Genomic DNA, 23,695 nt, shown 5'->3' on the forward strand with positions numbered 1-23,695 from the left:
AGGATACATTTGCAGAGCCCCTGATGTACCTAAACCGTGGAAACCCCCCACAAGTGACCCCAATTTGGAAACTAGACCCCCCCAAGGAACTTATCTAGACGTGTGGTGAGCACCTTGAAACCCTAAGTGCATTCACAGAAGTTTATAAAGCAGAGACGTGAATAATAAAATCGTTTTTTTTCCACAAAAATCATTTTTTAGCCCCCAATTGTTTATTTTCACAAGGGTAACAGGAGAAATTAGACCCCCAAGGTTGTTGTGCAATTTTTCCTGAGTACGCTGATACCCCATATGTTGGGGTAAACCACTGTTTGGGCACACGTCGGGGCTTGGAAGGGAGGGAGCACCATTTGACTTTTTGAACGCAAAATTGGCTGGAATCAATGGTTGCACCATGTCGCGTTTGGAGACCCCTGATATGCCTAAACAGTGGAAACCCCTCAATTCTAACTCCAAACCTAACCCCAACACACCCCTAACCCCAACACATCCCTAACCCTAATCTCAACCCTAACCCAACACAGCCCAACCCTAATGTTAACCCTAATTCCAACCCTAACCCTTACCCCATTTTCAACCCTAACTGTTGTGAATTCTCTTGATCTGACTTCTGAGTCGGGGCTCCCTCTGGTGATTACGGCGGGTAGTGGAGCTGGCCGGGTTGACAGAAGTCTACCAACTGACGACAATGATTGGAAATCAGGGATTACTGATTGGGAGGATATAAGTGAGAAGGCTTCCCTCAGTTGGTTCTGGTGATTTGTTTCTTCCTGTGCATTTTGAGGTCTGCTGTCTCCTGCCTGATCCTGCATTTTTCAGTTAAGTTGTTCATTTGTTAATCCTTTGCATCTGATCTGGTTTTGGCCTTTTTCTGCTTTATACTTTACGGTGAGGGTTCAGCGTGCTCCCTGCTGGGGCTGTGCTGGATCCCGCTCCATATGATACAGCTTGTGTCAGTTTGTTCAGTCCCCTGTTATATTAGTCTCTTTTGCTTTGCTGCCAGTTCACACCAGAATGCTGATATAGTGGGGGAGAGGTCGTGTGACCTCAGTGCTTTGTATACATCAGACGTGTTGGATTTTTTAGGGTTTTTGCGTGATTGCAGACAGTGTCTTTCCTTTCCTATCTAGACAGTTTGGGCCCCATCATTTGCTAAGTCTATTTTCTGCCTGCGTTTGTTCCTCATCTTGTCTCACCGACAATATATGTTTGGGTGCTATCTATTCCTTTGGGGTTCTATCAGGATCCTGACAGCGCCGGCGTACAGCCTCTGCTCAGCAGGGACTCACCCGCACTGTAGGGACCCCTGGGGATCAGGACAGCCAGAAAGTATAGGTGCACAGGACCTGAGTGATGAAGTTTAGCAAGCCGGCACGGGACTTACGGTCACGTGACTGCAAGGGGGCGGGGCTTAGTGTCCTGCTTTCAGAGAAGACAGAAAACTCAGAGTCAGGCAAAACGGAGTTCATACACAGTGCGGACAGCGAGGTACAGTAGGGATAAACAGACGGGAGGTCAGACAAAGCCAAAGGTCATACACAAGAGGGCGGCGTGGTACTAAGGGGACGAGCAGAGAGAAGTCGGGTCACAAGCAGAGAGTTATACACGAGAGGTAGCGCAGTACAAGAGGGACAGGCAGAACTCATAACAGGGACAGAACCGGATCAAAACCAAACAAGCAAGCAAGATATCAGGCACAAGGTACACGTACGCGCAAGGTCAACTAACTCAGCCGAGGGCAGGAGTATAACTGACACCGGACCTAGGTCCAGTGAGCATTAAATAGCTGCCCTCTGCCAGTGAGAGGTGGAACAATTAACCCCCAGTCAGACCAGGACGGGCCAAAGCGAAACCCCGTCCTGGATCATGACAGTACCTTCCTCTCAATGGGGGGCCACTGGACCCCCAGGTCTCTCAGGGTACTTGGCGTGAAAGGCCCGGACCAACCGATCCGCATGAACCGATTGAGCAGGAACCCACGAGCGTTCTTCAGGACCGTAGCCTTTCCAATGTACCAGATATTGAAGGGCACGACGGACCAACCTGGAGTCGACAATTTGTTCCACCTCGTACTCCGACTGCCCGTCTACCAAAACCGGTGTTGGGGAAGCGGATGATCCCTCCCCAGCGGACCTCACAGGTTTCAAAAGGGCCTTATGAAAAACATTTGGGATCCGCAGAGATGGTGGGAGATGCAACCGAAAAGCCACCGGGTTAACTGCCTCGGTAATTTCATAAGGACCGATAAACTTGGGTCCAATAGTCTTGGTGGACAACCATACCTTATCCCCAATCTGAAACACCGGTCCCGCGGATCGTTTTTTGTCCGCAAAAAATTTTAATTTGTCCTGGGCCTTTGTAATGGTACTCTGGACCTCTCGCCATACCTCCCCCAACCGCTGGATCGTCTCATCCGCCCCAGGACACCCAGAATTCAAACGGGAAAATTCTCCAAAATGAGGATGAAACCCATAATTGCAGAAAAAGGGAGATGTACCCGTAGACTGGTTAACGCGGTTGTTAAATGCAAACTCAGCCATCGGTAACACAGAACACCAATCATCTTGTCGGTCTGAGGTCAAGCAACGCAGAATTTGCTCCAGCGACTGATTGGTCCGCTCGGTCTGCCCATTAGTCTCTGAATGATAAGCAGATGAAAAGGACAGACCAATACCCAACCTTTTACAAAAAGCCCTCCAAAATCTGGAAACAAATTGCACTCCTCTATGGCTGCTTTCACACATCCGGCTTTTTGAATCCGGCACGATGCGGCGAAAAGTGTGAAAACCGGATCCGGAATTGGATCCGGTTTTGGCACATAGAATTTAATGATCGCCGCATCGTGTCGGAAGGACATGCGGCACCTCCGTTTTAAGCCGGAAACGGCAAACCTGCGCCGTCCAGTGTCAGCAAAAAATGTTGCCTGCAACGTTTTTTTGCAGCGCCGGAACGGCTTTTTCTACAGCCCATGCGGACACTGAGGTGTAACCCACAAGTGCCCGGCGCGCGCGCGTATCTCTCTCTCTCCCCCCCGCATACCGCCGCCTCTCTTGTCCCCGATGTGGCTACTTTAAATGCTTTCCAAGCCGGATCAGGCGCCGCATCTGCATCCGGTGTCACCGCTGCAGGCCTGATCCGGCGGTCCGGCTTTCCACCGCACACCGCCGGAACAAAACCACCGGATGTGTGAAAGCAGCCTATCAGACACCACATTCAAGGGTACCCCATGCAACCGCACCACATGCTCAACAAACAATCTGGACAATGTTTCCGCATTAGGTAGAGCTGCCAAAGGTACAAAATGTGCCTGCTTACTAAACCTGTCCACCACAACCCAGACGACGGTATTACCCTTGGAGGGGGGAAGGTTGGTGATGAAATCCATGGACAAATGCGTCCATGGTCTCTCAGGAATTGGCAGTGGTACCAATTCCCCGGCCGGCCGGTTATGGGGGGTTTTTGGACGGGAACAAACATCACAAGCAGACACATATTCTCCAACATCAGAGACTAAAGCAGACCACCAGAATATTCTAGCAATGGCCTTCCGGGTAGTCGAGATCCCTTGATGTCCACCCAGAACTTTGTCATGGAACTCCCGGAGGACCTTAAGGCGAAGCTGAGCTGGCACAAAAAGTTGGTCCACCGGCTTAGCCGGCGGTGCAAGAGACTGGGCTTCCGGAATCTCTTGTTCCAACATATTCAAAATATCTGCCACCACCACCCCAGGCTGAAGAATGGAGAATGGAGGATGGAGGTTCTGGGGGGGACACCGGATCTAAACTGCATGACAAAGACATTTTTGGACCCTGGCCGAAAAGTGATCGAGAAGTTGAATTGGGGAAAAAAAAGTGACCATCTAGCCTGTCTAGGAGTCAACCTCTTAGCTGACTCAATATAAACTAGGTTTTTGTGGTCCGTAATTACGGTTATAGGATGGTCAGCCCCCTCTAAAAAATGCCTCCATTCTTCAAAGGCCAACTTAACGGCCAGAAGTTCTCGATTTCCCACATCATAGTTTCTCTCCGCCGGAGAGAATTTCTTTGAGAAAAAGGCGCAAGGTCTTAAAGTGGCCAAAGTGGCGGGTCCCTGGGACAATACCGCCCCCACCCCCGAGGCATCTACCTCAACAATAAATGGTTCCGACGGGTCCGGTTGAACAAGAACCGGGGCCGACATGAAACATGTTTTCAAAAACTGAAATGCCGCTACCGCTGCGGTTGACCAATTCTTGATATCGGCCCCCTTTTGAGTCATGTCTGTGAAGGGTTTAACCACCTGTGAGAACCCCTTTATAAATTTGCGATAGTAATTGGCGAATCCTAGGAAACGATGCAGAGCCTTCAAATCACAAAGTTGAACCCACTCGACATTGGCCTGCACCTTATTAGGATCCATGCGATACCCTTCAGCAGACAAGATGAATCCCAGAAACGACAGTTCCTGAACAAAAAACAAACATTTTTCCAGTTTAGCAAAGAGACAGTTCTCCCAGAGTCTTTGGAGAACTGCCCGAACATGACAAATGTGAGTCTGTTTATCAGGAAAATAGATCAATATGTCATCCAAATATACCACCAAAAAACGCCAAATAAAATCAGAGAACACGTGATTTATGAAGTTTTGGAAGACCGCTGGAGCATTGGTCAAGCCGAAAGGCATGACCAGATTTTCAAACAACCCTTCAGTAGTGAGAAAAGCGGTTTTCCATTCATCTCCGTCTCGGATACCACCATGGTTACTTACCGGTAGCCGGTTTTTCCGGAACCCATGACAGCACCACCTGAGAGAGGGATCCGCCCCGCCAGGACAGGAACCTACTGAGACATAAGGGGCGGCACCTCTCCCCCGCTTCAGTTGGGTTCCTGTCCTGGAAGGAATCCCACTGTGGCGGTGCCTGTCATGGGCGAAAAGAAAGATAAAGACCCAGGCCCGTCCCGGCGCGGGAAGAACAGGTAGCTTACCTGTAGCGCCGGCCGTCGGGTCCTGGAAGCGCAGTCCCCGGGGTCCCTGGGGCTCCGGGTTCGTGCGGGCGTGGATGGGATCCCGGTGGCTCCGGGAAGCCCCCACCGCGCCGCCCTCCCCTCGCGCACGCCGCATCTCGATCCCCACGGGACTGGTGTTGGGGTTCCCCTGGCTACAATTGCATAATCCTGTAATTATTTGGGAATGTCGGGACATTGTTAAATGGGGTCCCTATTGTTCTGAGAAATGTCTTGATACTGTGTCTGTGTCGTCCGTGGGTCTGGAAGGTATTCCGGAGTGCCTGATAGACTATACGGACGTTTTCTCCGAAAAAGAGGCTGAGGTTTTACCACCACACCGCCCATTTGATTGTGCCATTGACCTGGTTCCAGGTGCTAAATTGCCCAAGGCCCGCTTGTATAAACTTTCGGGTCCTGAACGGGCTGCGATAAAGGAGTATATTTCCGAGAGCCTCCGTAAGGGGCACATTCGTCCTTCTGTTTCTTCTGTGGCAGCGGGGTTCTTTTTTGTAAAGAAAAAAGACGGTGGTTTATGCCCATGCCTCAATTTTCGTGCGTTAAATAAGATAACTGTGATAACCCCTTCCACTTATTCCTCTTCAGTACGAAACATAATGTCATTCTTTACCAGTGGTGTTTTGTCAATGGCCACAATGTGAATAGTAGTCTCCAACCTAACTGTCCCTAACTTACACCTGGATACCAAATCAGAGTCAATAAAGTTCAATGCTGATCCGCAATCCACGAAGGCAGAAGTGGATGTGGAGACACTCCCACAACAAAGTTCCACTTGCAACAACATTTTAGAGAAGGCAGAAAAAGGTACCTGAGAGCCTGGGTGACCTCCACGACAATCACCCGGGCTCAGTCGCTTGGTTAGTGGATGGGAGGGGCAAACCTTTCTCCAATGTCCAGAATCGCCACAGTGAAAACAGCCTTTTCCCACGTGCCGTTGTCTCCTTTCATTTTCTTTGAGGTTGATGGTTCCCATCTCTGTGATCTCCAATATCGGACTGGCTCCCCTTCCTTAGGAGAATAACGGTCTTTCACTTGGCATCACTCACCTCGCCCGTAGCCGGCGATCCATTCGGACGGCCTGTGTCATAGCCTCCTCCAGGGAATCAGGCGGAGGGTGGAGAGCCAAGGCATCTTTCAGATATTCAGACAGGCCTCTACAGAACAAACCCCGGAGGGCGGCATCATTCCAACAGACCTCAGCAGCCCAGCGTCTGAATTCTGAACAAAACCACTCGGCTGAGTGCTTCCCCATGGCACACACTCATCACCATGTTCTCAGCCATACGCATACGATCAGGCTCATCATAAATATGCCCCAGGGCCTCAAAAAATGCATCAACCGTCATACGCTCAGGGGCCGTGGTCAGAAGGGAGAAAGCCCAAGCTTGGGGGACTCCCCTTAACAGAGACATAATGACCCCCACTCTCTGACTTTCATCCCCAGAAGAGTGTGGACTTAAGGGAAAAAAAAGCTTACTGCCCTCCTTGAAAACTCTGAACTCTTTTTTTATCTCCAGAAAAGGTATCCGGTAACTTCACTGGAGACTCAGGGGAAACTAATGTAATATCCCGAGCCCCCGATGAAAAAACCCCCTGCACAGTGTCAGCGATCAGCTGCTGAGACTGAGCCTGGACTCGTTCTCCAAGGAGTTTCTGAGACATCTGGGTCAGGTGTTTAACCTGCTCAGAAAGAGCGTGCATAGGATCCATCACATACACAGAAGGGGAACAGAGAAAAAAAAAAATGGTATCGGTCAGTTATAATATCAGGATCCTGACAGCACCGGCGTACAGCCTCCGCTGAGCAGGGACTCACCTGCACTGTACGGACCCCTGGGGATCAGGACAGCCAGAAAGTATAGGTGCACAGGACCTGAGTGATTAAGTTTAGCAAGCCGGCACGGGACCTACGGTCACGTGACTGCAAGGGGGCGGGGCTTAGAGTCCTGCTTTCAGAGAAGACAGAAAACTCAGAGTCAGGCAAAACGGAGTTCATACACAGTGTGGACAGCGAGGTACAGGAGGGATAAACAGACGGGAGGTCAGACAAAGCCAAAGGTCATACACAAGAGGGCGACGTGGCACCAAGGGGACGAGCAGAGAGAAGTCGGGTCACAAGCAGAGAGTCATACACGAGAGGTAGTGCAGTACAAGAGGGACAGGCAGAACTCGTAACAGGGACAGAACCGGATCAAAACCAAGCAAGCAAGATATCAGGCACAAGGCACACGTATGCACAAGGTCAACTAACTCAGCCGAGGGCAGGAGTATAACCGACACCGGACCTAGGTCCAGTGAGCATTAAATAGCCGCCCTCTGCCAGTGAGAGGCGGAACAATTAACCCCCAGTCAGACCAGGGCGGGCCAAAGCGAAACCCCGTCTTGGATCATGACAGGTTCTACTCCGGGGCAGTTTAGGTTTCACCTTTCTTGTTTTAGGCTTAGTTAGCTCTCCGGCTGTGCCGAGGCGTCTAGGGCATCGTAGGTATGCTCCACGGCTACTGTTAGTTGTGTTGTTAGGATTAGGGGTCTGCAATCCGCTAAGTGACCAACCTTTCTGGTTTCCTGGTGGCCTAGCATATTCCTGCCATCCTCCTCGGTGACCAGTTCATAACACCTAACCCCAATTCTAACCCTAACCCTAATTCCAACCCTATCGGAAAAATAAAAATAAAAATATTTTCTTTATTTTATTATTTGTGCCTACCTATGGGGGTGATAAAGGGGGGTTTATTTACTTTTTATTTTATTTTGATCACTGTGACAGTTTATCACAGTGATCAAAATGAATGAATGGAATCTGCAGCCGGCAGATTCAAGCGGGCGCACTGCGCATGCGCCCGCCATTTTCCAAGATGGCGACGCCCATGATCAGGTACCGTGGGAAAATGGGAGTGACAGCAGCACTCAGAAGGTCCCGGGGGGTGGGAGGGGAGGTGATCGGAAGCTGGGGGGAGCGGAGGGAAGGCGGGGGGAGCAGATGATGACAGCGGCGGCAGATCGCCGCTGTCATTCAGTGGCGGGGGGTAGATCGCCTCCGTTAGCCGTGGGGGGGGGGTCGGATCGGTGTCTCCGGCCATGTCCGATGCTACTGCAGCATCGGCCATGGCTGGTTTGTAATATTTCACTTTTAACAGTCAATCAGAGCGATCATAGGCACGTGGGGGGGCTAAGTCACGCCCCCTGGGGTTAACTATAAAGGGTCCTCTGTGTGCGGGTCGGGTGACCTTTCAGTGACCCCGGTCACGCGACCCGCATGGGGGCAATCAATTCATGAAGCCACATAGGCGTCATGGGTCTTATTGGCATGACTTTTCATGACGCCTATGTGGCGTCAAAGGTCGGGAAGGGGTTAAGCTGCAAATTGGCTCTGTCACTAAGGGGTTAAATCACTCGTCCTCCAATAAAATACAGTAACATTTAGGGCATGTGCACCAGATATTTTTTTCAGGCAAAAACACTCCGTAAGGCTACTTTCACACTTGCGTTTTTTTGCGCTGCGCACCGTGCGCAGTGCAAACGCACATAAAAAACGCATCATGCTTTTTTTTGCGATTTTGTGCGCGGTTAAAAAAAAAATAAGCATGCTTTTTTTGCGCTGACATGCGCATTACCATGCGCACGTCAGCGCACCCATAGTACAAACGCGTACAAACGCATGTGTATGCGCACCCATGTAAAGTATAGGGAAAAAAAAGCATGCATTTTTTTGCGCAAAAAAACGCAAGTGTGAAACCAGCCTAACTCACCTGAAAAATCAGTAATTAAACTGTAAATAGAATGAACATTAGCAATTATATGTAAAAACGTCCTGCTGTGCAAACATTCAGTGTCTTGAGCTTCTTTTAACCTCTTCATGTTTCCAAAGCCCCGAAGAAGCGAGCTGAACATTCTTCATGCAGCTTTCGCTTGGAAGCCACTCAAGTTTATAAAATACAAATAAAAAAAGTCTGGCGGCGAAAAATGTAGCAAAAAAAGCACTTGGGAATCAAACAAGAAGTCACAAAAATAAAAAGACACTTCAGGACAAAAGATGTTAGTGTGTCCTGAAGGGTCTGCCTCCTGAAAAACTCAGTTGGTTGGCACAGATCTATAAGACGTGATGTGCACACAGTCTTCAGTGTTCATCTTGCAACCCTTGCTGTCTGTGGCTTAGTACCAGAGCCAACCTACCAGCAGTTGTAGCATTCCAGAAGGGAAACTTGCAGCAGTGGGCAGATGCCTACTTTTGGGGTTGTGGAGAGCGATTGTATCAAAGAACAGTTTACATGCATCTGGTGGAGGGGATGTGACGACCGTCTGGTGTGAGTCTGGACTGCAATTGAGACAGCACCCCGAGAAACCCCGAGACCCTTTACAAGGACAGATCTCAAGAGGTAGCTGTCTGTATAAGAGCAGTGGACCAGAGCAGGACGGTCGCCAGAAAGGGATAAATTAACGGAACCGAAGGAGTAGTCAGGAGTCCAGGCGGGCGGAGGAGGAACAAAATCTGTAGACAGAAGCAGAGTCAAAAATCCAGGCCAAGGTCAGAGTCTTAAACCAGGAGGGCAACAGAGGTACAAAATCAGCAGGCAGTATCAGAGTCAAATTCCAGGCTAAGGTCAGAGTCAGCAATAGCAAATAACACACTAGCACACTGGGGAAACAAAGACTATATCTGGCAGCCTGCAAGACAGGCCCCAAGGTATTTGAAGGATCAGGCTATCCCTCACAGGCTCACAGTCTGATGACGTCGTTTGGACCGTCCCTAGGACCAGGCCAGATGGTGATGCACCAACCCTTTCATGGCTGACAGAGGAGCGGAGCCTGCGCCCACCAGATGCCTGCGCAGAAGCCCCTTCTCTGTCACCACCACCCATGGGCGAACCACGGCGCCTCCTAGTAGTCGAGGCAGGAACAGCCGTCTCCGAGTCTGACGGCGACGTGACAGTCCGGCACCTCCCAGTGACCGAGAACGGAACAGCAGTCCTCGAGTCTGACGGCGACGTGACAGTCCGGCGCCTCCCAGTGGCCGAGGCAGGAACAGCAGTCCCTGTGTCTGACGGCGACGTGACAGGGGAGTGTCATGTTAATGTAACTTTACACATTCTCATGTTTATCTTCAGTGCGTGTGATGTGAAGGATGGCGTCACACCAAACAGAACATGCAGAGATCATCATAATTTCTGGTGAACGACGCACAAGTGTCATTGCACAAGATTTCAATCAATGCCAACCAAACAGGCCTCACATTGTTTGCAGGGCTGTTGAAAAACTTTTTGTCAAACTCAAGAAACAGTTGCTGTCACCAATAAATTGAAAGGTGCTAGGAATGTATCAAAGGCAACCACAGTTCTGGCCTCATTTATCAAGAGCCCACAACATAGCACCTGCGGTGTGTCTATGCGGGGTTCATCCATGCCTCAATTCAGCAAAATTTAGCTGCCAAGAAACGTGACCCTTACAAATTCAAGTTCTGCAATGCCTGAATGTGGAAGACCCAATGTGCCTGGGGAATCTGCAAAATAGGTGACACAAAGCTCACATACACCCTTTATTTTCCCCATCAGTTGCCGTTTAGTGAAAGCAAGAAGCTTGGAAAATGAAATGTCGGTAATGGGATCTGATGAAATTGTCTGTGAAGACACGTGCTTCATTTACCAGAAATGAAAACTATCTTTACACGTTCTACCTAGGAAATCAAGTTGCGGAATATAAAGCACATCAGCATTTTTCAGCTGAAATTCTCCACCAGTTTCAAGAGAAAAAGATCTACCTTCTCATCTGAAAAACTGAAGTTAAATGAAAGATGACCTCATTCAAGATGGCCACCAACTTAGTGCCATGACCTCACAGGCTTCTACCTTGCCACGCAGCTAATATCCAAAATTGGATCACCCTTCACCACAGAGAAGCTGGCATCTTAAAAGTACAGTTTACCCTGAAATGCCAGAGAGTCACAGAGCAATACATTCCCGGCTGCAATAGTAAACCCAGGTTCGGATTCAAGCTGCCTGTGGTTTGGGTAGCATGAGTCAGCTTTAACCCCTTCACCCCCAAGGGTGGTTTGCACGTTCATGACCGGGCCAATTTTTACAATTCTGACCACTGTCCCTTTATGAGGTAATAACTCTGAAACGCTTCCATGGATCCCGGTGATTCTGACATTGTTTTCTCGTGACATATTGTACTTCATGTTGGTGGTAAAATTTCATTCAAATAACTTGCGTTTATTTGTGAAAAAAACGGAAATTTGGCGAAAATTTTGAAAATTTCACAATTTTCCAACTTTGAATTTTTATGCCCTTAAATCACAGAGATATAGCACACAAAAAACTGAATAAGTAACATTTCCCACATATTTACTTTACATCAGCACAATTTTGAAACCAAAATTTTTTTTTGTTAGGAAGTTATAAGGGTTAAAAGTTGACCAGCGATTTCTCATTTTTGCAACACCATTTTATTTTTACGGCCCACATCACATTTGAAGCCACTTCGAGGAGTCTATATGATAGAAAATACCCAAAAGTGACACCATTCTAAAAACTGCACCCCTTAAGGTGCTCAAAACCACATTCAAGAAGTTTATTAACCCTTTAGGTGCGTCACAGGAATTTTTTGAATATTTAAAAAAAAAAATGAACATTTAACTTTTTTTCACTAAAAAAATACTTCAGGTTCAATTTTTTTTAATTTACCAAGGGTAACAGGAGAAATTGGACTGCAAAAGTTATTGTGCAATTTGTCCTGAGTACGCCGATACCTGATATGTGGGGGGGAACCACTGCTTCGGCGCATGGCAGACCTCAGCAGGGAAAGAGCGCCATTTGACTTTTTCAATGCAAAATTGGCTGGAATTCAGATCGGACGCCATGTCGTGTTTGGAGAGCCCCTGATGTACCTAAACAGTGGAAACCTCCCCAAGTGACCCCATTTTGGAAACTAGACCCCCCAAGGACCTTATCTAGATATGTGGTGAGAACTTTGAACCCACAAGGGCTTCACAGAAGTTTATAACGTACAGCGGTACAATTAAAAAATCATATTTTTTCCACAAAAATGATCTTTTCACCCCCAATTTTTATTTTTCCAAGGGTAATAGGTCCCTAAAAGTTATTGTGCAATTTGTCCTGAGTACACTGATACCCCATATGTGGGTGTAAATGACTATTTGGGCGCATGGCAGAGCTCGGAAGGGAAGCAGCGCCATTTGACGTTTTTGGCTGGAATTGAGATCGGACACCATGTCGCGTTTGGAAAACCCCTGATGTACCAAAACAGTAGAAACCCCCCACAAATGACACCATTTTGGAAACTAGACCCCCCAAGGAACTTATCTAGATGTGTGGTGAGAACTTTGAACCCACAAGGGCTTCACAGAAGTTTATAACATACAGGGGTACAATTAAAAAATCATATTTTTTCCAAAAAAATGATCTTTTCACCCTCAATTCTTATTTTTCCAAGGGTAACAGGACCCTAAAAGATATTGTGCAATTTGTCCTGAGTGCGCTGATACCCCACATGTGGGGGTAAACCAATATTTGGGCGCATGGCAGAGCTCGGAAGGGAAGCAGCGCCATTTAACGTTTTTGACTGGAATTGAGATCTGACACCATGTCGCGTTTGGAAAGCCCCTGATGTACCAAAACAGTAGAAACCCCCCATAAATGACACCATTTTGGAAACTAGACCCCCCAAGGAACTTATCTAGATGTGTGGTGAGCACTTTGAACCCCCCAGTGCTTCACAGAAGTTTATAACGCCCATGCGTGAAAATACAAAAATCATATTTTTTCCACAAACATGGTCTTTTAGTCACCAATTTTTTCATTTTCCCAAGGGTACAAGGAGAAATTGGACCCCAAAAGTTGTTGTCCAATTTGTCCAGAGTATGCTGATACCTCATATGTGGGAGAAAACTACTGTATGGACACACGTCGGGGCTCGGAAGGGAAGTAGTGACGTTTTGGATTGCAGACTTTGATGGAATGGTCTGCGGGTGTCATGTTGCTTTTGGAGAGCCCCTGATGTACCTAAACAGTGGAAACCCCCCACAAGTGACCCTATTTTGGAAACTAGACCCCCTAAGGAACTTATCTAGATGTGTGGTGAGAACTTTGAACCCCCAAGGGCTTCACAGGAGTATATAATGCCCAGGCATGAAAATAAAAAAATCGTATTTTTTCCACAAACATGATCAATTAGTCTCCAATTTTTTTATTTTCCCAAGGGTAACAGGAGAAATTGGACCCCAAAAGTTGTTGTCCAATTTGTCCTGAGTACGCTGATACCTCATATGTGGGAGAAAACTACTGTATGGGCACACGTCGGGGCTCGGAAGGGAAGTAGTGACGTTTTGGAATGCAGACTTTGATGGATTGGTCTGCGGGTGTCATGTGCGTTTGGAGAGCCCCTGATGTACCTAAACTATTGAAACTCCCCACAAGTGACCCCATTTTGGAAACTAGACCCCCCACGGAACTTATCTAGATGTGTGGTGAGCACTTTGAACCCCCAAGTGCTTCACAGAAGTTTATAACGCCTGGGCGTGAAAATAAAAAAATCATTTTTTTCCACAAAAATGATATTTTTGCCCCCAATTTTTTATTTTCCTAAGGGTAACAGGAGAAATTGGACCCCAAAAGTTGTTTTGCAATTTGTCCTGAGTATGCTGATACCCTATATGTATCAGTATCAGTGTAACAGTATATCAGTGTATAACAGTGTATAACAGTATAACAGTGTATCAGTGTAACAGTAAAACACTGTTTGGGCCCATGGCAGAGCTTGGAAGGGAAGGAGCACCATTTGACTTTTTCAATGCAGAATTGGCTGGAATTGAGATCAGACACCATGTTGCATTTGGAGAGCACCTGATGTGTCCAAACAGTGGAAACCCCCCAATTATAACTCCAACCCTAACCCCAACACACCCCTAACCCTAATCTGAGCCCTAACCCTAGCCCTAACCCTAATGGGAAAATGGAAATAAATACTTTTTTTTAATTTTATTATTTTTCCCTAACTAAGGGGGTGATAACGGGGGGTTTGATTTACTATTTATGGCGGTTTTTATGTTTGGCGGCTGTCGCACGCTAAAAGACGCTTTTTATTGTAAAAATAGTTTTTGCATCACCACATATTGAGAGCTATAATTTTTCCGTATTTTGACCCACCGAGTCATGTGAGGTCTTATTCTTTGCGGGACGAGTTGACGTTTTTATCGGTACCATTTTTGGGCACGTGACATTTTTTGATCGCTTTTTATTCCGATTTTTGGGACGCAGAATGAACAAAAACCAGCGTTTCATGAATTTCTTTTGGGGGGGGTGCGTTTACACCGTTCTGCGTGCGGTAAAATTGATAAAGCGGTTTTATTCTTCGGGTCAGTACGGTTACAGCGATACCTCATTTAGGTCTTTTTTTATGTTTTGTCGGTTTTTTGCAATGAAAACAATTTTATATAAAAAATAATTATTTTTGCATCGCTTTATTCTGCGAGCTATAACTTTTTTATTTTTTTGCGGATGATGCTGTATGGCGGCTCGTTTTTTGCAGGACAAGATGACGTTTTCAGCGGTACCATGGATATTTATATGCGTCTTTTTGATCGCGCGTTATTGCACTTTTTGTTCGGTGGTATGATAATAAATCATTATTTTTTGCTTCGTTTTTTATTTTTATTTTTTAAGGGGTTCGCTAAAGGGGTTAACTAATGGGACAGTTTTATAGGGCGGGTCGTTACGGACGCGTCGATACCAAATATGTGTACTTTTATTGTTTTGTTTTTTTTTATTTTCAAAAAATGAATTTATTGGGGAATATTTTTTTTTTTTTTTAATAATTTATTTAGCGATTTTTTTAAAATTATTTTTACACTTTTTTTTAATTTTTTTTTTACTTTATTACATAGTTCCAGGTGGGACATCACTGTCCTGTGACAGATCGCTGATCTGTCACATCACAGATCACTGTGACAGATCAGCAATCTGTCACAGGCAGTTCTGCAGACTTCCTCATGCCTGCGCTTTGCAGGCACTGAGGAAGCCAGCTCCCTACAGGCCCCCGTCGCCATCTTGGATCCGGGGGCCTGTAGGGAAAGAGTCCCCCGCAGCAGCGCTGCACATTGCGCTGCCGTGGGGGGCTCAGGGAAGCACGGAAGGAGCCCCCTCCCTGCCGATGCTTCCCTTTAACTCCCGGTACACCGCGATTGTGTTTGATCGCGGTGTACAAGGGGTTAACGTGTCGGGGGCGGTCCGTGACCGCCCCTGACACATTGTGCCGGGTGTCAGCTGTGATAATCAGCTGACACCCGGCCGCGATCAGCGGCGCTCACCACGTGGGCGCCGCTGATCGCGGTAGACGTACTATCCCGTCCATGGGCATAGGGGCCCGGGTCCCATGGATGGGATAGTACGTCGGATGTCAGGAAGGGGTTAAAACAGCTGGACAGACAGATTATAGACACTTTCTGGCTGCACAAATCTCTTGTTCATCAATGTAATTTAATCTTTAGGAAAATATCTAACCCCTTAGTGACTGGGCCAAATTTGTTCAATCTGACCGGTGTCTCTTTATGTGGTAATAAATCTGGAATTCTTCAACAAATCCCAGTGATTTTGAGACTATTTTTTCATGGTACATTGCAATTTATGATAATGGTAAATTTAGGTTGATATTTTTATAAAACCTATCAGAAATTTGACAAAAATGTAAAAAAAATTAGCAAATTTTCAAACTTTGAATTTTCCCTTTAATCCAGATAGTAATACTGCAGAAAAACAATAAACATTTCTCTCATGTCTGCTTTACATCAGCACCATTTGTAAAATGTTATTTTATTTTGTTATCCTTTTAGGAGGTTTAAAAATGTTGCAGCAATTTTTCATTTTTTCAAGGATATTTACAAAATTTATATTTTTGAAGGACCTATCCAGGTTTGAAGTGACTTTGGGGGTCCTATATATTGGAAAACCTCCAAAAGTGATAGCATTTTTAAAATAGCCCCCCTTGACATATTGAAAACCTCTGTCAGGTAGTTTATTAACCCTTCAGATCCTGTTCAGGAATGTCGCCGACTTCTGAACAGGCCGCTATAGCCAGTAGGCTATACATCAGGACCACACAATGATCTCAGGGTGCCGATGGGGATAAAGAGGGAGAAGCCACACTTTTAACCATTTACATGATGTAGTCACTATTGACAGCAGCATCTAAGGGGTTAAACAGATTTGGACGGTGCCAACACTGATGCAGCAAGTTGTCAGCTATAGTGTCCTGCCGACAGCTGCTGGATTGTCACCTGTATGGGTATGCTAATATCTTATATCTCAGGTCAGTAAAAAGACGTATTGGTGGTCGTTAAGGGGCTAATCCTGTTGTAGAAACAACTGAAATACAGAAAAGAATATATTTTGCCATATACTGTAATCAGTGGCATAACCATGTTCTGATCCCAGTAGAAAAATACTGGCAGTCCAGTTCCATGTCTCGTGTCACATCATGAAGTAACATTAAAATAAAATATCTGATTTGAAGTGTTGGCTGGAAATGCATACTTACAACATTCAATAGGTATGGACGCAGTTTGTATGGAGAGAACTTTTCCATTCGGCTGGGGTATGTGCACCCTAAACACCAGGCGCACGCGCGTATTCTTCCTTCCAATGTCAGTCTCCCCTTTACGCAGTTCAATATCTGAATTCCGCAACTTTAATATCCCAGCACAGTCAATGCTGTAAAACAATTACAATGAAATTGGATATATATTAATAATTATCAGAAGAACTATAACAAGTTAGTCATAAAAATCTGAAAACTAGGATTTAACTACCAAAAAAACTCTTGACCAATAGTACAGCATAGTAATACCAATATTTAGATTGTGAGCCCCATCGGGGACAGTGATGAAAATGTGTGCAAACTGTAAAGCGCTGCGGAATATGTTAGCGCTATATAAAAATAAAGATTATTATTATTAATGATGTTGGCAGTACTGAGCAGCCCTGATACAACAACCACATCACTGGCAACTATCCAATGTGTTGCCCAACTGTATTACACCCATGCTGTACCTTAACCCAAGAACAATTTTGCTCATTCAGACAACGGGGTCATGGTATATTTTCCCATTTTTCCCTCACTACATTCACAGAGTAAATTCTATTTAAACTCCTTCACTGACAATGGTGAGCGAGTTCGGTTATCCATCTATCTATAAAGGAACTCGCTCAATGTCAAAATGAATTTAAAAAATATATCTGTGTTAGGAAGTATTTCTTAATATGTATATTATTTTCTTCAGTACATACATAAAGTAAGTACTGAATTATTTGTCCTTTTTCTGTGCTTCTATTTAGGTAGTTCTCCAAAAACTTTAAATTATTATTTAAATTATTATTCAATTTTTTGTACCGTTTGAAAAATATGGTAATGTATATTTTAGTCTTTTCTGATGTATTTTCTTTCTATTGAAAATAATTTATTTATTCTTTTACACGCTTTTTTTTTTTTTACTAACTGATCTTTTCAAACTTTATTTAACAATCCGTAGTAGCAATTGCTTTGCTGGACGATCAAGTTTCGAGTAGACTCCACCTCTCACCTGTACGTGTTTTCTAACCACTTGTCTTTTCTATTCAATAAACTGCAAGCTTTCTAAGACTAAAACAGCAAAACTTGAAGTTATACTTGAGGCGTGGATAAAGGAGATTAGTTTTATTTTAATCTTTTTGGAATGTTTTTTTTTTCAAAATTCAAATTTTTATTGAAAGATTATATCACTTTCAGTTTGAAAAATATAAAAAAGAAGAAACAGGACAATATCAGTATCAATATAATCATAGAATATGAGTATAACGTCCAGTAAAGTTCTAGGAAGAAAAAGGAGGGAAGGGAAGGAAAGATTTTAAGCCATCAATTTAGAAATGTTTTTTGTTTTTGTCATGGATCTTGGGTAAATTTAAAAAGAAAATGTTTACATTTAAAAACAAATATTGTCGCAAGCAAATGAATTGCCAGGCTGTGACAAACTGCAAAACAAAGGCCAGAAAATATTTAAGTGTAATTTATCAGCTACATTTTTGTTTCAGCAATTAAAATCAGAAAAAAATTACTAGGCCCTGATTCATCACTGCTTCTGAATAGTTTCACACCTTTTTATATTTGCACCCATTTGCTTATTCTATTAGTGCTTATTTGAAGTTTATTTTATATATACCAGTCTGTTTCTTTTTGTTTTTTGTTCTCTGCTTTGTGGGCAAAGTTTAGTGATCTCAGATGTTGTCGCCAGATTCATCAATGGCGACTTTTTAAAAAATCTCAAACTTTGGCATAAATGTTGCAAGTTTGACGCAAAACTTGCTAAAGTTTTTCAAGAAAGAAATAAAGCCCACTTTCCACCAAACTCTTGTTCATCATTTTTATGAATTTGGTGCCAAAAAAGATCAACCAATACCAAAAACTGTAGATTTATTTTTTATTTTGCATGTACTCTATTCTTAAATAAAACATAAGCGCAAACAAATTTGGTATTACTGCATCCATAACGACACCAACTATAAAACTAAAAAAGAAGAAAAGAATTGTAATGCCCACCTGGCACACATATTGTTTTCTGGTAAGAGTGGAATTTCCAAAACCTTTGTGCTGGTTATGATAATCTCTTGGCTTGCAGTAGCTACAGTTTTCCCGGTTATTCTGTGCACCTGGTAAAAAGCATGAGGCCTCAAATACCGGTCATCGGCGGTTCCAATAAACATCTGCAGGGTAACGGGCTTCTCTGAATAACCCACGAGCTGCAAGAAAAGACACACCCACAGTCATCGATTGCTAATGATATACTACTTATATTCTGGAGGATTTGTTACCCAAGAGGTTGTAGATGTCTTTGCATTAAATAAAGGTTTATGTGAGTGTGTAGACCAAAAGTGTACCAATATGGAAGTTGTTGCACAAAATAAATTACATAAATTATTATATTTAACTACAAATATTACAAAGAATACACAGAATTATAATGGCAGGCAAAGGGTTAGATAGACGTCACTCCTTACAATACGTTCCTAAAGGCAGAAAAAGTATGGGACTCCAGAAAGTCACATAGCTCACTGGCCATGACACACGAATCGAAAAAACAATGCACAGAAAATATATCATGTTGGACTTCAACATGGACCCTTCTCAATAAGTAATCCCATTATCAAATCTCCAATGAAATCAGACCTCACCTGTCTTTTGTAGCATGTAGGCGCTCCTCAAAAAACCATATTTATGCATTAACCACTTCACCCCGAAGCCTGTTTTCACCTTCCAGATCGGGCCAATTTTTACAATTCTGACCAGTGTCACTTTATGAGGTAATAACTCTGGAACACTGTGTAATTGATCCCAGTGATTCGGACACTTATTTCGTGACACATTTCGTGACCCAAAACAACTGTTCAGCACATTTAACTCTCTCCTCCGACCACCACTGCCACCTCCAACTTCCCTCATCTCTGCTGAGGACTTTGCCACCTACTTCAAAAACAAGATTGACCAAACAAGGCAAACCTTTACTGTCCCACCACTCCACATTCCAGACCTCTGTCCTTCTCTAATAACCTCCCTCTCCAACATCACTGAAGGAGAGCTTATTCATCTCCTTTCCAAATCACACCTCACCACCTGTGCACTTGACCCCATCCCTTCCCACCTGCTCCCCAACCTCACTAACATGATCATTCCGGCACCTAACCCATCCCTTCAACCTATCCCTATCTTCTGGTACCTTCCTCTCTGCCTTCAAACATGCCACCATCACACCCATCCTCAAAAAAAATCACACTTTGACCCAACTGCTATGCCCAGCTATCGCCCCATATCACTGCTCCTGTTTGATTCCAAACCGTTTGAACAGCATGTCCACGCTCAACTTTCCTCCAACCTCTCCTTCTAACTTCCTCCTTGACATCCTCCAATCTGGTTTCCACCCCCACCACTCCACTGCAACTGCTCTGACCAAAATTACTAATGACCTACCCACAGCCAAATCTAAGACAGTTCTCCATCCTCCTCCTTCTCGACCTGTCCTCTGCCTTCGACAGTCGACCACTGCCTACTGCTACAGATTCTCTCTTCCCTTGGCATCAAAGACCTTGCCCTGTCCTGGATTGCCTCATACCTTTCTGACCGCACATCCAGTGTTTCACACTCCCACACTACCTCCTCATCCCGCCCTCTCTCTCTTGGAGTCTCCCAAGGCTCTGTCCTGGGGCCCCTAATTTTTTCCATTTATACTCTTGACCTAGGACAACTCAAAGTCCCATGGCTTCCAGTACCATCTGTATGCGAATGACACTCAGAACTACCTCTCTGGCCCAGAGGTCACCTCTCTGCTGTCCAGAATCCCTGAGTGTCTATCAGCCATATCCTCCTTTTTCACCTCTCGCTTCCTAAAACTCAATGTAGACAAAACTGAACTCATTATCTTTCCTCCATCTCACGTATCTTCCCTACCCGATCTATCTATTATGGTAAACAACATCACGCTCTCTCCCGCACCTGAAACCCGCTGCCGACTCTGCCCTGTCCTTCAAACCACACGTCCAAACTCTTGCCACCTCCTGTCGCCTCCAACTCAAAAATATTTCCAGAATTCGTCCATTCCTCAGCCCTCAATCTACTAAAACTCTTGTACATGCCATCATCTCCCGCCTTGACTACTGCAACACTCTCCTCTGTGGCCTCCCTGCTAACTCTCTTGCACCACTCCAGTCTGTCCTCAACTCTGCTGCCCGACTAATCCACCTCTACTTGCTACTCCCCTGTCTCTCCCCTCTGAAAATCCCTCCACTGGCTCCCAATTCCCCAACGAATCTAGTTCAAACTACTAACACTGACCTACAAAGCCATCCACAACCTATCCCCTCCCTATATCTCCGAATTAATCTCCCAGTATCTTCCCTCACGTAATCTTCAATCCTCACAAGACCTCCTACTCTGCTCCACACTTATTTGTTACTCAAAACCATATTCAAGAAATTTATTAACCCCTTCAGGTGCTTCACAGGAATTAATGCAATGTGGAAGGAAAAAATAAAATTACCTCTTTTTCCCAATTTTTTTCCTTCAGATCCAATTTTTTTTACATTTACAAGGGCAACAAGAGAAATTGCACAACTAATTTTGGGGTGCATTTTCTCCTAAGTATGCCAATACCCAGTATGTGTAGAAAAACTAATATGTAGGTGCACCATTTGACTTTTTGAATGCAAAATTTGCAACAATAATTAGTGGACGCCACGTGCGTTTGGAGAGCCCCTGATGTCGAACCCCTCCACAAATGACACCCTTTTGGGAACTAGACGCTTTTGGGAACTAATCTAGATGTGTATTGAACACCTTGAACTCCCAGGTGCTTCACATAAGTTTATAACGTTGAGCCATGGAAACAAAAATCACATTTTTCCCACAAAAATGTTTTTTTTTTTTTCCAGCCACATGTGGTCGAAAACTGATTTAGAGACACAAAAGGGAAGAAGCATCATATTGGAGTTGACATATTTAAGAGATTTACATGGAAACCCCATCATAAGCGCCCAGTGTAGAGCTCAGGATAAATGTGAGCTGAGTATTACTGCAATCTTTGGAAGGCAGAATGAACAAATCAACAGCAGGTGAAGAATTGGTCTTATTTATTTTGTCGTTCCTCGTGCGGTATAAGTGATTAGATGACTTTATTCTTCGGTTCGGTGCGATTACAGCGATACCACATTCATATTGGGTTTTTAAGTTTGGCTGCTGTCACACACTAAAAGATGCTTTTTATTGCAAAAAGTAAAAAATAGCTTTTGCATCGCCATATGTAGACAGCTATAATTTTTCCATATTTGGTCCGACAGCCATGTGACAGTTGATGTTTTTAGTGGTACCATTTTTGGACTCATGACATTTTTTGATCACTTTCTACTCCAATTTTGGGAAGCAGAATGAACAAAAAACAGATATATATATATATATATATATATATATATTATATATTCATTCATTCATGTAAATATCCCCTAAAAATACTTTATTAATTAAAAGACCATAAATGGTTAAACACCAAAACCAACGTGACAGAAAACACAAAAACAAATAGTGTTCAAACAAAAAAAACCCATAAGGGAACAACTAGGAATCTCTGATAACCAATCTGAGCTCACGCCTGCCTGGCCGCGGAGGTTGGCACCCTAGGGGGAACGTTGTGGCGCCCCCGCTCAACAATGACTATCCCTAGGGGCCCTGATATACCCTGCAGCCACTAGGGAGACCATCTACCCAATAGATTAAGGGACCCCTAGTTCTAAACAAAAATAATCCTGCTCATCTGTGTCACCCTCCACCTGCCATAAGATCGTTAGCGCCTCAACGCATTTTGCCTGTTTGGGCTCATCAGGAGGCCAGATAATTAGATATCATGTGTCCCTAGTAAGGTGCAGTAGCCAAATTGATGCTTCACTAACCTCCCTTTTAAAACCACCGCCAACAGCGTGTATGTAACGCCCACTCACACTCATGTGACGTAGCGTCCTCCCATGGTCCCAGGGCGCATGCCCCAACGTCACTAATAAGTGACCAATCAGGAACCCTAAGGCCGAGTGTCTAACTGCACCCACCAATCCCTGAGGCCGCCCCTGACTACAGGGTCTCTCATGCAGCACACGTATAGGCGCTCTACCACGCATGCTCACCTGTCCCCCGCTGAAGCCATCTCTGGCCTCCGGGTACCTCATGTGGAGCACAATCAAGTGCTCTATTGCGCATGCTCCAGGTACGGACGCCATATCCGATACACCAGCGTAACGGACCCGCCCCAGGCCACCACACTAAGCCTCCCAGTTAATGGCCGAATCGCCTGCCTACATCACACTGCGCGTGCCCCGAGCTACACCAAGATGCCCGACATACCGCCCGTCCGCATCTTCAGACCCCACGTTTTTAATTCAGATGTCACTAGCTGAGAGTTACAGCGCGCAATCGCATTAGAACCCCTCAGCTAGATTTGATAATGTAGGCAAGCAACCGAGTATATCAAAGATCGTAATATAGTGGGAGGAAGTGAAATATGATATTTTATTTGATTATTGACATACAAAATATATATATATATATATATATACACACACACATACTATATATCACATACTATATATATATATATATATATATATATATATATATATATATATATATATATACACAACCGCCTCAGAAGATAAACACATAAAAATACCAAAAATTACTCTATATTCAATTGGGAGTATGTGACGGCATATGGTAAAGGGAGAATGATACACACAATACTCCATAACCACAAATGGAAATCCCAATAAAAACAGGGAAACAAACACAAAACCTGAGAAGGCCAATAAACTGTAAAGGTCACATCCTTCACCTGTGACTCATAAGAAGCAGGCAAATGAAAGCTGTTCATTTAGCCCCCTTGGCTCCAGGGACTTCATCCTAAATATCCACTCACATTCTCTTCTAAGAATCATCTTGTCTATATTCCCTCCTCTCGGGTTCACATTGACCACTTCTACTACATTGAATTTAATATCTCCAGGGTTACCTTTATGACAAAGCCACATATGTTTTGCAAGTGGGGTCTTCCTTTGATTCCTGATATCACCCATGTGATAAATTCTAAATTCTCTCTTGGTCTTACCTATGTAGTCTCT

The 23,695-nt window shown here is 44.7% G+C and overlaps 1 protein-coding gene across 2 annotated transcripts in view; it reads right to left on the reverse strand.

Moving 5' to 3' along the window:
- The window catches only part of NFATC3 (nuclear factor of activated T cells 3), a 387,290-nt gene that overhangs the window by 137,191 nt on the left and 226,404 nt on the right, over nucleotides 1-23,695 (reverse strand). For both annotated transcript variants that reach the window (XM_073550790.1, XM_073550789.1), the window contains exons 4-5: nucleotides 18,585-18,784; nucleotides 16,551-16,723 (exon numbers count right to left, since the gene is read on the reverse strand). In XM_073550790.1, the coding sequence (XP_073406891.1) occupies nucleotides 16,551-16,723; nucleotides 18,585-18,784 (373 nt within the window). The remainder of the gene's footprint in view (nucleotides 1-16,550; nucleotides 16,724-18,584; nucleotides 18,785-23,695) is intronic.

Source organism: Dendrobates tinctorius, unplaced genomic scaffold (assembly GCF_039654945.1).
Source record: "Dendrobates tinctorius isolate UK_male_01 unplaced genomic scaffold, ASM3965494v1 ptg000170l, whole genome shotgun sequence".
Lineage (NCBI taxonomy): Eukaryota > Metazoa > Chordata > Amphibia > Anura > Dendrobatidae > Dendrobates > Dendrobates tinctorius.